The 16,590-nt window shown below is 36.9% G+C and overlaps 1 protein-coding gene across 1 annotated transcript; it reads left to right on the top strand.

Annotated features, from left to right (window-relative positions):
- The first annotated feature begins 13,917 nt into the window (after positions 1-13,917).
- On the top strand, positions 13,918-16,039 carry LOC144450384 (uncharacterized). Its single transcript, XM_078140987.1, has 2 exons — positions 13,918-14,499; positions 14,645-16,039. Exons 1-2 carry the CDS (start codon positions 13,918-13,920, stop codon positions 16,037-16,039), a joined length of 1,977 nt encoding a protein of 658 aa, XP_077997113.1.
- Positions 16,040-16,590: the final 551 nt, after the last annotated feature.

Raw genomic sequence — 16,590 nt, 5'->3', positions numbered from 1 at the left:
CTGCATACAAGCCAAACTATTTCTGTCCCTGTTGGGTTTGATGAATTCCATCATCGACATTTCACCATGGGCACGCCTCAGAATGTGACCAATTCAGCTCTACATGTTGGCTCACTGGCACCCCAGTATCCAATCAGCAGAGTCTATGGTTCCCATCCTACCACCCCTTTTTCCGCACCTACGATGGTGGTTGGACAAAGAGGCAATGTTGGAAGGAAAACAATTGTCGAGTTCGAAAACAGATATTTTCCTTTTTACTGATGCACCCAAGGTAGGATGGGGAGCCCATCTGGACCACCACTGGACCTCAGGTACTTGGGATCTACCATCCAGCCGTCATCATATCAACTGGTTGGAAATGCAGGCAGTTGTTCTAGCTCTTTGCCAGGTCGAACACCTGGTGTCACACCGCTGTGTGCTAGTCAATACCAACAACACAACAGTGGTGGCTTACATCAACAAAATGGGGGGGGGGACCAGGTCACCGACCCTATGTTATCTCACCTGGGACCTAATGTTCTGGTGCAAAGACAGGAAGATAATACTAAGGGCGTGGCACCTTCCGGAGAAGTGCAACGGGATTGCAGATGCACTCTCGCGCTGCATCCAAGTTCGCCCCACGGAATGGGAGATTCCACAGAATGTAGCCAATCAAATCTTCATCAGGTGGAACAAGCCTGTAGTTGACCTGTTTGCGACATTTCTCAATCGCAGACTGCCTCTTTTTGTATCTCCAGTACCAGATCTCAGAGCAATGGCAGTGGTCTTTCAGTTGGGAGGGGTTGGAGGCCTACACCTTCCCACCTCTACCCCTACTACCACTAGTCCTCAGAAATATTCAAGAGGAAAAGTGTGTACTATCTCTAGTTGCACCACTGTGGCCGAACCGCTCAAATTGGATTGTATAACGGCCGATATTTCTAAGTGGAAAGTTAATACTATTAAAGTAGCATACAGTTCTTCCACAGCTGATACACAGGAACTTTCTAAAGTTACTGCTCATGAAGTTCGTGCAGTGGCTACTTCCTGGGCACTCTGGTCTGGCGTGTCCATTAAGTCAGTCATTGAGGCAGGAACCTGGTGCTCTCTGAACACATTCATTAGCTTTTACTTTGGATGTCTACTCTAGGTCCTATCAGTTCGGCTCAAAATGTTGCTATGCCTTTCAGTGTGGCCATTCCCCAAGAACTGATTTGTAAAAGGTTACCCTTCCTTGTATTGTAATTATGGAAGGCTCCTCAACTGTCCAAATTTAGTTTCATCTTTACCTTCCGTAAGGGTATGTTATAACTTAGGGATGAATGGTCTGTGTTTGTCTGTCTGTCTGTCTGTCTGTCTGTCTGTCTGTCTGTCTGTCTGTCTGTCTGTCTGTCTGTCTGTCTGTCTGTCTGTCTGTCTGTCTGTCATTGTTTCCTTAAACAACGGCTGGCTCATTTCAAACGGAATTTGGAGCACGTTATTTTGGGTCACAACTAGAACTGGTTAGGTTTTGGAAAACGTTCCACGAATATTAGTGAGCTATTTGCATAATTAATGTTTTTGGTAATTAGGCTATATCTTAAGAATGCACATTTCAAGTTCAATATAGTTTGGTACCTACTTGAAACAAAACAAAAGGCACATGCGCTAAAAAGCTTGTTGCTGTACCTTTTGGTTTTAATAAGCTGTTTTCTTAATGAGTGATTTCCAGTAATTAGGCTATATATGAAGAGTGTGAGTGTCTAGTTGTGTATAATTTCGTATACATATCTGTAATAACAGGGTGCACGTGTCTCATAAAGCTTATTGATGCAACACTTAGTTTTAATGACTATCTGCATATTCTAAATTTTTCAGTAATTAGGTTATGTCTTCAAAATGCACATTTCAAATTAAACTTTATTCTGTACATAATTCAAACATAACTAATAGCATATGAAAAGCTTTGTGATGTCAAATGACATAATGCACACAGTCTGTTTATCTTGTCAACCAATACCATCGGTATTCTTATAATCGTTAATCTGTTTGTTAGATTTCAGTATAATTTTTCAAAATGCATGTTTGATAAGTTGACAAAATTATCATACAGTCTTGAAGTATTACACTTCATGCTATTATGTAGCAATTGTTTCCTCCAGCTTTGGGAAACAGTTGCTGCATAATAGCCCCTTTGGTAACAATGGGTAATAGATGGCTAACAGTGCCATCATAGTTAGCATCAAGTGCATGGGTGAATTATTTACAACACTAATGTAATCTATGTGATCCATGACCTATGAATGAAAACTCAACAACGACAAAGACTCAATAATACAGTTTAAAGTGATTGGGTATGATAATTATTATGTATAGTACACATTTTGTCTTGTTTACTATTCATAATCGATCACTTATACAAGTTTATAACTCAATTTTGCAGGTAATATACATCAAAATCAAAACGAACGGCAATGAAGATATCGTTGTATTAGATCCACAGTGGTTATGTAACAGAGTATTTGGTCCAATGCTGGCTACTGAAATATTCACCAAATATGCAAAAAGGCTACCTCGATCAGAAACAGGAGTATGCACCAAACAAGATATCCAAGATGTCCTTGGAAAGGATGCTAAAATCGATCCACTCATTCATCTCCTTGAAGAGTTTGAGCTCATTGCAAAATACCCATCTGACGATGAGAGTTCTGAGGCCAAGTTCATCATCCCAGGTCTTCTTGATCACAGTATGCCTCCTGATCAGTGGAGCAAGTGTGACACAGAGTGGTACTATGGTAAAAGAATCCAATGTCGTGATGAAACAGATAGCTTTAGTGCAGGTTTCTTCCCACGATTACAAGCCCGCCTTCACAAGTTGTTCACTGAACAAAAATGTCGACCAAATGATCTATGGATAAGCGAGATAAAATTAAGTGATGTTGTTGAAGCGTTGGTCTACAAGACGGACGACAGAAGAGCTGTTCACATTTGTGTTAGAGCTGCATATAGTAATGAAATCAGCCATTGTGAGAGAGTGCTTGGATACGTCTCAAAAGAAGTCACAAATGTACTGTTCGATTCATGTCCAGGAACCAATGTTGATGAGTTCGTTCTAAGTAAACGATCGCTTCGAGAAGACGACAAACCTGAAGAAGTAGGATACTATGCAAATGAGGATGTACTAGAGAAAGCTAAGATGAATAAGAGGGTATTTGATGCAAAAAAGAACAGGCACGAAGAAGCTAGAAGCTTACTACCCCATGGTAAGAAATATAAGTTTGTTCATAATAAGTTATATTCCATTATCCCTGGAATAATTTTATGTTCGTACACTCAGATATCATATTATACAAATTAATAAAACAACTACATGTTTATAAAATATTGTGCTTTTTTTCATTTTCAAAATCTGCAGATTTCAGACATTTGGCTCAAGTTGGACAGGACATAAGGTGGGTATAGGCTTTATAATAATTCAGATGTATACTTTGTTTCATTTTGCTTATTGTCTAAATAGTGTATTACCATAACTCACTATTCTGCCCTGCCTATTGCTAGAATCAATTAATTTGAAAAAACAATTTCTTTAGTCTAACTCATGGACTCATAAAATATCACCATCTGTCATGGGATTTCACAAATCTGCTTTTACATAATGATTTAGTTCAAGGAGACATGTCCAATATTTACTGTAACTCAGCCATTATTAAAATTTTTTTAGCAACTCTTGGACTTGTCTCCTTGAATTAACACATTATGTTATACTTATGTCAAGTCCCAGCATTGAAATTTCATTGTGTCATACACTCACAGTTAGATTTATAATATTATTGAAATTGTATTGTTTCATACACTCACAGTTAGAATTATAATAGTATTGAAATTTCATTGTGTCATACACTCACAGTTAGACTAATAATAGCATTGGAATTTCATTGCGTCATACACTCACAGTTAGACTGATAATAGCATTGGAATTTCATTGCGTCATACACTCACAGTTAGACTTATTAGTTTCCTCTTCGATCCAAACTACTACTTTTACGAAAAAACAAGATTATTGCTTATATTAGTTACAGATGAAAAAAAAAGCATAACACACACTTTGTTTGGCCATTGTGTATGCGTGTGTGCCTGTCTTTATATTTATTTATTTGTTTGTTTGTTTTGTTTGTTTGTTTTGTTGAACAGGGTGAAAGTAAATACAAGTACTAGACTGCATGCATGTTTTAACACCAGTTTCAGTTTACTTTCCATCTTAATTTACGAAAGTGTTGATAATTTGATTTTATTCTATATGTAGTGCCAAACAAGATTGTCTGTATTGCAAGACATTGGGAATAATAACACTTGCTGGTGACGTCAAGGGTAGAAAAGAAGCTGCTGCCAGTCTACACTGTCAAGGTAAGAACATTGCGAGCGATTTTATATTACCTTTTGAATTTCAATGCTATGAGAAAATAGCTGATATTTGTCAGAGAACATACCATATCACTAAACACAGTATAACACATATAATATCACATATGTACATGTTCTGGTTTTGACAGATGGAAATATTGAAAAGCAAATGAAGAAGGCTGGTGAAGAAGTGCTCGATGAATCAGGATTGGCTGGTCAAGGTGAGATAATTGTAGTCTTACTTGGCTCATAGAAGGACAATTTAATACCCCATGATGCCATCAGAGGTGAAGACATTAGCTTACTGAAAAAATAATTTGGTTTGGCTAGAAAGAATGGTAATGGTAAAATTTGAACTCTGCCATGATTATCACAAAACTGTAGACAGGATGCAAAAATAAACACCCTTCAATATGTGTGTGGGAAAGAATCCAATGTTAGATATAAAATAGAATTTAATACTTGGAGTAGGTTTAGATTTGTAGTCTTTATAATCATTATTAAGTTCAAATTATTTGTAAAATGTTACCTGTACATGTAGTCATAATTGAAATAATAAATGTGTTTATATACATGTCTGCCAAATAGCTTCTAATTTTCTACTGGACATTACCCATCTTTCATGTTTTGGTGATAGGTAACATAAATCATCATGCCTTTTTTTATTATAGGTGTCGACGGTGATGGTGTCAAATATGTACAGCAGAGAGGAAGGTGAGGAAAAAACTGATTTCTGTTATGCATTATATCACATTATTCTTGTTTGTATTTGTCAATTTTTTGATCACAGCTGAACATTCAATGTGCTATAGGCATGGTGAACTGTCTGGTGTGTGTGTGTGTGTGTGTGTGTGTGTGTGTGTGTGTGTGATAACAGCTGAACCGAGATTCAATGTGCTGTAGGCATGGCAAAATGTCTCCTGTGTGTGTGTGTGTGTGTGTGTGTGTGTGTGTGGTGGGGGGTGTGTGTAAACGACTTATAATTCAACAACCACCAGACCAACTGCCTTGGTATTTGATAGGGAGATTACTTATGGCGCGTAGAAGGAACATTGTTGAAATTAAAATAATCACGTCAGAGATGTACATTTTCTGACAAAAACAATGATTTTTTGTCAAAACACAACTCCAAAACTAAAAGGCAGAACTGTCTGCAATTTTATAGGAACGTTTTGGGGGATAATAGTTTAAGAAGTGTTCATGACGAACTGTTCTTATCAGTGATATGTAAATTAGGGCTAACAGTTTCTATTTTTGGTAAAAAATGTATAATTCCAAAACTACTAAACAGATTGGGATGGAATTCAACGGGGATGCCTATGGAGATGTGCATTGTATACCCGGTATATGACATGATCATCACATTAGCGATATGCAAATTGGGTCTAAAAATCTCAAAATTGGTCAAATTTATCTTGAAAACTACATGATGAATGGGGCATGTTTCAGGAGGTGTTATTCTGCAGTTATTGTTCAAAATATTTTGATACAACTGGCCCTATAAACGATGGCCACGCCCCTAGCAACAGTGAAAAGGATGATGCATATTACAAAGATAACAACAGGGACAGGTAGGTAAGTGAAAAAAAAAAGAATTTAAAAAGGCAAGTAGATATGCCTAGTAGCAAGTTCATGCCTACAGCAACAGCCAGTTGAAGGTTTATATTGCAAAGATGAAAACTGGGAAGGGTAGGCAAGTGAATATAGATTTCGAAAATGTATGCACATATGCCTAGCAACAAGACCATGTCAGTAACAACAGTCAAATGAATGTGTATATCGTAAAAAGCATAACAGATTAATAGGCTAGCAAATAAACATTCAAAAAACGTATGGAAATACTCCTAGCAACAAGGCCACGCCCATACCAACAGCCAAATGGTGGTGTATATTTCAAAGATAACAATAGGCATGTGGATAAAGATTCCAAGATGTTAGCAAATATGCCTAACGACAAGACCACGCCCATAGCAACAGCCAACTAAGTTGTGCTACAATGCCATTGTACTATTTCTTATATTTGCATATAACTCAGTCACATTATATAGTTACGTTATATATGTAGTAGTAGTAGTAGTAGTAGTAGTAGTAGTAGTAGTAGTAGTAGTAGCATTACCACTCTTTCTAGCCAAACTAAATTATTTTTCAGTTAACAAATGTCTTCACCTCTGATGGCATCATGGGGTATTAAATTGTCATTCTATGAGCCAAGTAAGACTACAATTATCTCACCTTGACCAGTCAATCCTGATTCTTCGACCACTTCTTCACCAGCCTTTGGTTCAGATAAATGCAGCTTCTTCATTTGCTTTTCAATATTTCCACCTGTCAATGATTCTACTACTACTATGTATTATAAGACCATTATCACATTCTCTCTAATTTATTTCAAATAAGCAATCACCTACAGTGTAATGTCTTTATCAATCAATACACTAGTTATGATTTAAAGTTACATCCAGCATTAAAATAATGTTACCAATTAAGAGATGTAGTTTACATTATCAAAGGTACAGTGTTGTAGTTTTATGCAAGACTGATTTTCCATGCATTTTATCTAGAGAAAGACAATAAGCGACAATATATTTAGTTTTTCATCTAAATTTCGGACATATGATAAATAGTGATAGTCATGTAATATCGTTAGATTTAATCAGGTCCATTTTAACCAACAGAAGTGTGTTAATACTAAATGATGAGTGGGGAACCTCAAAGGGAGGTATATCTACGGTTCACTGTCAGATAGCCAAGAAAGCTAAAGAAGATGGATTTGATGTACATGTCACAGCACTTGAAGCCAATCAGGAAGAGAAAGATGATGCAGATAAAGCAGGTATTCATCTCATCACTGCAATCAAGAAAGGTACGGTTAGGTTAGACTTGACTGCATTAAATGAGGCACATCAGACATATTTCCCCAAGTTGGAAGAAATTCCAAACTTGGAAGTGATCATCGGCCACATTCCTCTTACATCTGAGGGTGCTCTTGATATCAGGAGAAGACGCTTCAAAGATAAGAAGGTCTTCTTATTCTCTCACGTCATTCCTGAAGACATTGAGGTCTATAAAGAAGGTGGTACACCGGAAGTGGTAGAAGAGAAGGAAGAACGAATACTGGAGCAAGCTGAAGAGGCAGATGCATTTTTCTCTGTCGGTCCAAAAATGTTCAACCACTTTGACAACAAATTCAGATGTTTGGACCAATCAGTTGAGCACATGCAGTATATTCCGTATCCTGACAAAGCCTTTTTTGGTATAACTATCAAAGAACCACAGATGCATCATCCAGTCCAAGTCCTCACATTTGGTAGAGTACATGGTGTTGGAAACCTGAAAGGATATGATGTTGCAGCAGCTTCTATAAGCAAAGTCTGTGACAGCTACCATCAAGTTGGTCTGAAGACCCCTGTTTGGAATATAAGAGGAATTCCAAAGGGACAACATGACGAGAGTAAAGGATACATACTAAAGCATGTTGATTCAAAGCACCTCAAGTGTAATCTTTATCCGTATGGAACACAGGATAAGATACAGAAAGACCTCAAGCAGAGTCATCTCTTCCTGATGCCATCACGTACCGAACCATTCGGAATGGTTGGGATGGAAGCTATTGCTGCAGGAATCCCTTCCCTAATTACCAGCAACTCAGGATTGGCAGAATTCTTGACCGAACATTTTGGACTTGATGCAGATCATATGATAGTTGATGTTAGCCTGAATGAAACTGGTAGAGATAGTGATGTTGACAAGTGGAAGACAAGTATATTGAAGGTGCTTCAAAAATACAAAGACTACTTCAAGAAAGCCCAAGATGTCAAGGAATTCTTAAGGAGTCTTCAAGCGATAAAGGAGTCACATGACCAATTTCTCCAAATGTTGGCAAAGTAAAAATCAAAACAAACAACGTAAGAGTACAACATGAAAAAATAAGGATTGAACAATCAATATGATGGTAAACTTACCAATGCCTTTCAAAAACGATTGAACAATCAATATGATGGTAACCTTACCAAATTCCTTACAATAATGATTGAACAATTAATATGATGGTAACCTTACCAATGCCTTACAATATTGGCAAACTAGACAAAAACAAACATAGCAATGTGTTGATTATATTTAAAAATTACATAATGTCAAAATGAACAGATGTGTAAAGAATAAACAAACTGTGTAGAGGGCAAACTGTACATGTTTGTTTAGGTTCTATTTGTCAGATAATTAAACTCTGTTTATTTCCAAATAAACAAACATATCATGCAGGGTATGTTTACAATAAATACATAACATGTGTGTAAATACATAACAAGTGTCACCTTGCCAAGAAAAATAACAACATGTGAATATGCTGTGATATGGAAAGACAAAGTATGAAAATAAAGCATTGCATACTTACAGAGAAATTCAAAGTACACTTTGTAAGTAGAAGATATGAGAACAAATACAAATACTCATGACGTCATCCAATGAAGACATCTGATTACATTGAAAGTTTTGAGGCAGGTGTGGATGTCATATTTCCATACATGTATTTTCACCTAATAAACCATAGATAGAAATAGAAATACATGTCAAAGAATACAATATATGTCTTAAAAAGACACACAGGGATAGTTATATCTACATACAAAATATGATAACTCATAATCAAACTGATATATTAATTCAAAATGTGGTCAAAAACAACGTTTTTTTCATTGTTTCCAATAAAAATGATTTAGACCTAGAGTATGTGGAAACAAAAGAGTGAATAATTACCAATGAGATCATAAATAGGTCCAAGGATTTGTTTTATAATTATAACCTAAGACGGGCCTAGTACATATACCTGCACTGAAAAGTGTTTTACATATCATTAAAATACTTCCTGTAAGTGAGAAATGTACATAAATAATTGAAATGAAATTGTTGATACAATTGAAATATATATAATCGTCAAAATTTCTATTTTTGTATCATTAGTACTTTATTAATCTTTATTAACAATTTATATTATTTTCATAATAACATGATTAGACATGAAATTGTTTATACCAATTTAAATGTGTCTTAACAAAGCTCATCAATATTTTCCATTTTTTCTGTAGTTAGTACTAACAATTTATAGTATATTCATACTTAATCACAAAATTTTAAATAGAAAGCCTCAAAGTACTCAGTTGAACATTTTATATCGAATATAAATTACAGTTTTAAAAATGGGAAAATATAATATTCATGGTGACAGTGTTATCTTTGTCAGCAATGATAAATGTGTATTTGTAAGACTTTCACGTTTATCAATTGTTATTTTTATCTTAACTAGGTGACAGTGTTATCTTTGTCAGCAATGATGAATGTGTATTTGTAAGACTTTCACGTTTATCAATTATTATTTTTATCTTAACTAGGTTATTACTTTTTTATTATTCATTGACAAAACTTAATCAATGTTGAATTTTATTAAGATCAGATATTACAAGTTGCCATGGTAACATGATATTATTGTAATGGACATTTCAAACAAAAATTAATACTTAAACTCTGAGCTGTTTTTTTTTTGTTTCATGTTTTATGTAGTTTTGGGTTTGTAAAGGTTTGAATTTGCTTGATTTATAAATAAAAATGGTTGTGGATAACACTTTCCTGTCTATATTGCTATACATTAATACATGATATATTGACTACGTTGGAATTTTCATTTGAAATTTTACCTTAGAGGGGAGCAACTCGAGACTTTCAAGCAATAATGTGTGGCACTGATTTCTTGCCGGAGTTCCACTGCATTGTGTTTTATTGTTTGATGTTGTACATCCAATAAATACTCGCCACTAAAAGCTTCGGTTTGATCTTTTGGTTTGTCTTTATTTTCTATCAAATGAAATCATGAGAGGTTGAAGTAGTATCCACTTTACAGTTTACACACAAATGTTGACGCATGTGTTCTTTCTTTGTACCCGAGGATAACTTTGTTTGGAATGGTGATCCTGAAATGTGGCGTTGTTTGTCTGTTTTTTCGATGATTTTGACATAAAAGTTAAAAATGTTGTTCCAAATATATAAGAATATGTTTTGTCTTATACACAGTTGAAGAAAAACACAACTTTCGTTTTAACCATGAATGTATTAGTAATACGTCCATGTTGGAATAAAACAATTGTCCACTCAATCATGCAACTGTTTGATTGTCCCCACCTAATGATATTTATTACACGGATCTAGTCAACGTGTGTGAAGCGTGGTTTGTGAGCTCGGACAAATTTTGTCTCTTGTCTGCGAAGTAAAGAAAACACATGACAGTTTGATGTGGTTTCCCTTTTGGTTTGTGTATGGTACTTTGTATGATTTGTGTATGGTTATTTGGGTAACAGGACAACTGCCCCCCCCCCCCGACAACTGCCCCCGGACAACTGCCCCCCGAAGGACAACTGCCCCCAAAGGACAATTGCCCCCCAGCCAATTGCCCCGGACAACTGCCCCCGAAGGACAACTACCCCCCCCCCCCAGACAATTGCCCGTGGACAACTGCCCCCCGGACAATTGCCCCCGGACAACTTCCCCCTGGACAACTGCCCCCCAGACAACTGCCCCCAAAGGACAACTGCCCCCTAAGGACAACTGCCCCCTTGACAATTGCCCCCAAAGGACAACTGCCCCCTAAGGACAACTGCCCCCCCCCCCGGACAATTGCCCCCGAAGGACAACTGCCCCCTAAGGACAACTGCCCCCCGGACAACTGCCCCTAAGGACAACTTCCCCCTAAGGACAACTGCCCCCTAAGGACAACTGCCCCCTGGACAATTGCCCCGAAGGATAACTGCCCCCCGGATTACTGCAACCCCCCCCCCCCCCAAAATAAAAGCTAGTATTACCGATGAATTGCGGTGGTAAGTTAAAGCAACATGCCGACTTTTATAATTGTCGTAACAATTATCACAGATGACAATAGAGTAAAACGTGCAAATATGAGTATAAATAAATTGATTGATTGAATGATTGATTTTTATTACCTGTACAAGAAATAATTTCAGATCACTTTTTATACACAACATTTATACAGGTAATGGGAGTCAGAAAATAGCTTTGCTAATCAAGTCTGACCCCTCACATTAATGGTTAATAGCTAAACATTCACGGGTGTCACTAAACGCACTCCCCGCCCCCAACCCCCATCCTAATCCCAGTCATTTTACAAGCGATGAGAAGAAAGTTCGGTAAAGAATGCCAACTATGTTATATATTCTTTTAGTAAATCCATTTTAAGTAAGCACTTGAAACTATGTCGTGTTGGTTCATTCCTGATATTGTATTTGATGTCGTTCCATGTAGTTGCACCTGTATATGATATTGATTGTTGTTCAACTGATGTCTTCACTGGAGGAATACATAAATTGCCCTGAACCTTCTGTCGTGTATTGTATTCATTATTAAACAGCGTGCATTAATGGGTTATAGAGTGTGGTAAATTATTGTGTATTAGTCGTAAACAAAAACACCTACTAAATACTTGTGTAACTTAAACACGTCGAGAATTGTTAACTGGTTGAAAAGAGGAGAAGAATGTTCCAGAAAATTATGTGAATTAGTAAGTCAAATCATCATGCCAACTTTTATGAATGACATAACAATTATCACAGATAACAATAGAGTAAAACATGTGAATGTAGTGAGTATAATGTATGCAAATTACGGCAGCTTTTTTTCGTTCCGGGGCAGTAGTCCGGGGGGGGGGGGGGGCAGTTGTCCTTCTGGGTCAGTTGTCGGGGGGGGGGGCAGTTTTCCTAGAATCGTTATTTGTGTACCCGAAAATGAGTGTTTTACTATTGGATGGAAAAACACACAGGATACTAGCCGTGAAACGTGGCTTCGCTTTCGTTGTCTCTAACGGTAGATAGTGAACGTAATAAAAAATGTTGCTTTTCAGCTTACAGGTTATCTGGTATGGCCTAGTAAACAATATGCGGTTCCGGTTACCCGACCCCACCTTGTGTTTTACAGGCGAACCTAATTTTTGTTTTACATATTCGAGAAAAAAAAAGTCGCTAGAAATAGTAGATGCGAAAACTGACACCACCTTAAAAAGACAATATAAAACTATTCTTCCAATCTGTAATGGCTGTACATATGATGAGAAGAAACAAATAACAGAGACAACTTGGAAAACAATGGAAACAGAACTACCTGAACAAGACATGTAAAAGTAAAATATAATAAAATATATTTAAAAATATACCTACCCCACCTATTCTAAAATTGAGCGTAATTCGAACCACACAATTTTTTTTAGGCCTAACGTCTATGTGAAGTGTTGTTGCATACGTGAGAAGTTGGTTAAGTAAAGAAGTAGTCGTTTTAGGACAGTAATCTAGTATATTATAGTCATGTAAATAAAAAACATTCATATGTTGGCTACAGTCGGAATTTACGGTTGGGGTGGATGACTTGGTAGAAATAGGGGAGGGTTGTGAACAATGAGTGTGGATACAAATGGGAGGGCACAAGTATTTGACTATCAAGGGGGGCTGTGACTTGATCTCTATGTCTGTCATAGAGTTAAAAGAAATATTGAGTTATCAGTTTGACCTCTAGTTAAAGGGCTATGACCATTTTCAGTGACTATCATTTTGACCTTTAATGAAGGAATTCAGTATAATCCTTTCACCTGGAACACTGAACTTGTGAAAACAAAGTAACTCTGAGATCAAAAGAAAGTCTTGATATTAATTTTCACACCTATTCAGCAAGAGATACAAGAGATCTTTACACCTGGATAAACAATCTTTGTATCCAGGGTAGCTTTCTTATGTTTAGTAACTCTTCCAAAAATAATGACCAATCATAATTCAATTTTAAAGCATGTGATCCTTTGTAGCCAATGGGATGGAAGTAGTGTTATTATGGGATGGGGAATGCTATAAGAATGTGTTTTTTAGTTTGTGACTTCAGTTTTGTGACTGGTTTGAGGTGAGAGCTGTCTTGGCTCTAAATAAAGTTCACAACTCCTTCTCAAGATTTATACATTCCAAAACATAGAACCGAGTTTTTTTAAAAAAGTTTTACCTACAGTGGTGTAAAAATATGGAACAGTTTACCACTTGACTTAAAATCATGTCCCTCACTGCAGGCTTTTAAAAGCAAATGTAAATATCATTTTTCAATTTCAAGTGATTCATAATTTCAGTAGTGTATTGTTGATGTTCGTCTATTTTGTTATTGTACCCATTATATTTTTGCTTGTTTTGTCCTCATTTGATGTGTGCAGTATTTAATGTATATATTGTATATATTTTAATGTTTTTCTCGACACTGTGTGAGAAGAGCCACTGGCTCAACAGTCTATCGAGATTAAATAAAGTCTAATAATAATAATAATAATAATTAGTGTCCCCTGAGTCATATACATGGAGAATTGTACGAATCAATGGGGTTTACAGTAGTCAGGATTTGCCTGTGGCCCGTATATATGTGAAATGCAGTTATTTCTCTGGCTATATTGATGCAGGAGTCCATGAGAATTTGGATAAAGATGTTCTGCTCGGAAACGAGATCGGGCTGGCCTGGGAAAATTCAATCTCAGTTATGAAACATAAAAGTAAGCATGAATTTGGAGAAGCTTTAATTGTAACTAGGAAGCAACAAAAGAAATTGGAACAGGAGGAAAAAGAAGAACTTGTTGATGTTAGGAATTCAGGAATTAAGAGTAAGGAGATTAGTAGCGATTACATTGATTATACAGTGAGTGGGGAGAACAAAGAGACTAGAAACAATAACATTGATAGTACAGTGAGGGATAATGATATTAATGTTGCAAACCATGGCAGTGCCTGCCTTGGAGATGAAACATTAGGTAATCATGATAGTAATGTAAGTGAGGTCAATGGTCTGCCCACAGATCCTAAGGTATTGATCAAATTGCAAGAAGAAGATCGAACCCTTTCTGGCATACGAGACAGAGTAGTTGAAGGTGATGAAATAGACAGTTCAAGGTCATGTTTCTTCAAACGAAATGGATTGTTATACCGGAAATGGAGTTCACGTTATAAACAGGACAAAATTTTTGAACAAATAGTTGTGCCTAAATCATGTAGATTAGCTATTTTGGAATTGGCTCATGATATTCCCTTAGCTGGGCACCTTGGTACTGAAAAGACGAAGGACAGGGTCTTACAGAATTTTAACTGACCGGGTATCTTTTCAGATATGTCAGTATTGTAAATCTTGTCCCGATTGTCAGAAGACAGCTCGCTCCCGTTTTGCTAATAGGGCTCCCTTGATACCTTTACCAACTATTGATATTCCGTTCAAGAGAATTGGATGTGAAATATTGGGTCCCTTACCCCGCGCTAAGGCTGGAAATCGGTACTTGCTTGTCATTTGTGACTATGCAACTAGATTTCCTGAAGCCATTCCAATCAAGAATCAAGAAACCAAAACTATTGTGGATCAGCTAATTACAGTATTTTCAAGGGTAGGAATACCAGAAGAAATTATCACTGATCAGGGTACCAACTTTATGTCAATTTTAACTAAACAACTGTGTCAGGAATTGAAGATATCTCATTTGAAATGTACGGCCTATTCAAAGGGGAGTAATGGGTTAGTAGAGAGATTTAATGGCACATTTAGACAGATGCTTCGAAAGTATGCTAGGGAGGAACCTTTAACATGGGATCAGTATATACCTTATCTACTTTTCGCTTATCGAGAAGTACCACAGCAATCAACAGGATTTTCACCTTTTGAGCTTTTATATGGGAGACCAGTTAGAGGCCCTCTTTCTATAGCTAAGGAGATTTACACTGGGGAATTGGGGGAATCTCCTTCTGTTGTTTCATACATAGTTGAAATGCAAGACCGTATGAAGAGTATGATGGAACTTGCAAATAATAATTTGGTAGAGGCACAGGAAATTCAAAAGACTTGGTATGATCAAGCTGCACGACAACGTTCATTTAATGTAGGGGATAAAGTCCTCCTCCTCTTACCCACAAGTAGTGGTAAATTGGAAGCTAGTTGGCATGGGCCATACACAGTAACAAGAAGAGTAAATGAAGTAAACTATGAGATAGATGTAGGAATTAAGCGTAAAAGACTTCGCACATTTCATGTTAATTTGTTAAAGTTATGGGTTGAACGCAAAGAATGCTTATTAACTGAACTAGTTCAGTCTAGTGAGGATGTAGTTTGTGCAGGAGATATTAACTTTAAACCACAGTTAGTTCAAACTCAAGGTTGGGAGCAAGTTACTATATGTAGTGATCTAAGTGAACAGCAAAGGCAGGAAGCAGTGGATTTGTTAGTCGAGTATCAGGATATCTTTTCAGACGTTCCTGGCAAAACGGATTTGATTGAGCATAGAGTAATAATCAATAGTGAGATTCCAATTTATCAGAAACCCTATCGGCTACCACTTGCAACTAAGGACATTGTTAAACAGGAACTAGATAAGATGATAGAAGCTGGTATCGTTCAACCTTCACAAAGTCCTTGGGCATCACCTATAGTGTTAGTTCCAAAGAAAGATGGGTCTATGCGTTTTTGCACAGATTACCGAAAGTTAAATGGGATAACACAGTTTGATCCATACCCAATGCCTCGAATTGATGAGATCTTAGATCAGGTTGGGCAAGCAAAATATATAAGTACTCTAGACTTAACAAAGGGATATTGGCAAATACCCTTAGATAAGGATGCTAGATAGGGCAAAGTCAGCCTTTAGTACACCATGGGGGATCTTTGAATACACAGTAATGCCGTTTGGAATGCAGAATGCACCTGCAACATTTATGCGTCTTATGGACAAACTGTTGACAGGGTGTGAATCATTTGCAAAAGCTTACTTTGATGACATGAGTATACACAGCAAACCATGGGATGATCACCTTGTAGAACTTAGGGCTGTTTTAGACAAAGTTCGAGATGCTTATCTAACATTAAGGCCTGATAAGTGTTTTATTGGGATGTCAAAGGCCAAACTTTTTAGTCACATTGTTGGTAATGGGAAAGTAGAAGCAGACCCAGAAAAGGTCGCGGCTATCAACAACTTTCCAAGACCTATCACAAAGAAAGATGTACGTTGATTTGCTTCCTTGGTTTGGCTGGATATTACAGAAAATTCATTCCTAACTTTTCTAGTGTAGCAAGTCCTTTGACAGGCTTGACAAAGAAAGTAAATCCAAAATGTGTAGTTTGGAATGAGAAATGCGAAAGTGCATTCAACATCTTGAAAGAGTTGTTGATGACTGAACCTGT

Source organism: Glandiceps talaboti, chromosome 19, assembly GCF_964340395.1.
Source record: "Glandiceps talaboti chromosome 19, keGlaTala1.1, whole genome shotgun sequence".
Lineage (NCBI taxonomy): Eukaryota > Metazoa > Hemichordata > Enteropneusta > Spengelidae > Glandiceps > Glandiceps talaboti.
This window is presented reverse-complemented; position numbering and strand designations above follow the sequence as displayed.

Bases quoted from the DNA above. Each gene is read 5' to 3' on its own strand.
- LOC144450384 (XM_078140987.1), top strand. From the start codon at position 13,918: ATGAAACATAAAAGTAAGCATGAATTTGGAGAAGCTTTAATTGTAACT. The intron at 14,500-14,644 runs GTCTTACAGAAT...ATTCCGTTCAAG, and splicing joins CTGAAAAGACGAAGGACAGG to AGAATTGGATGTGAAATATT.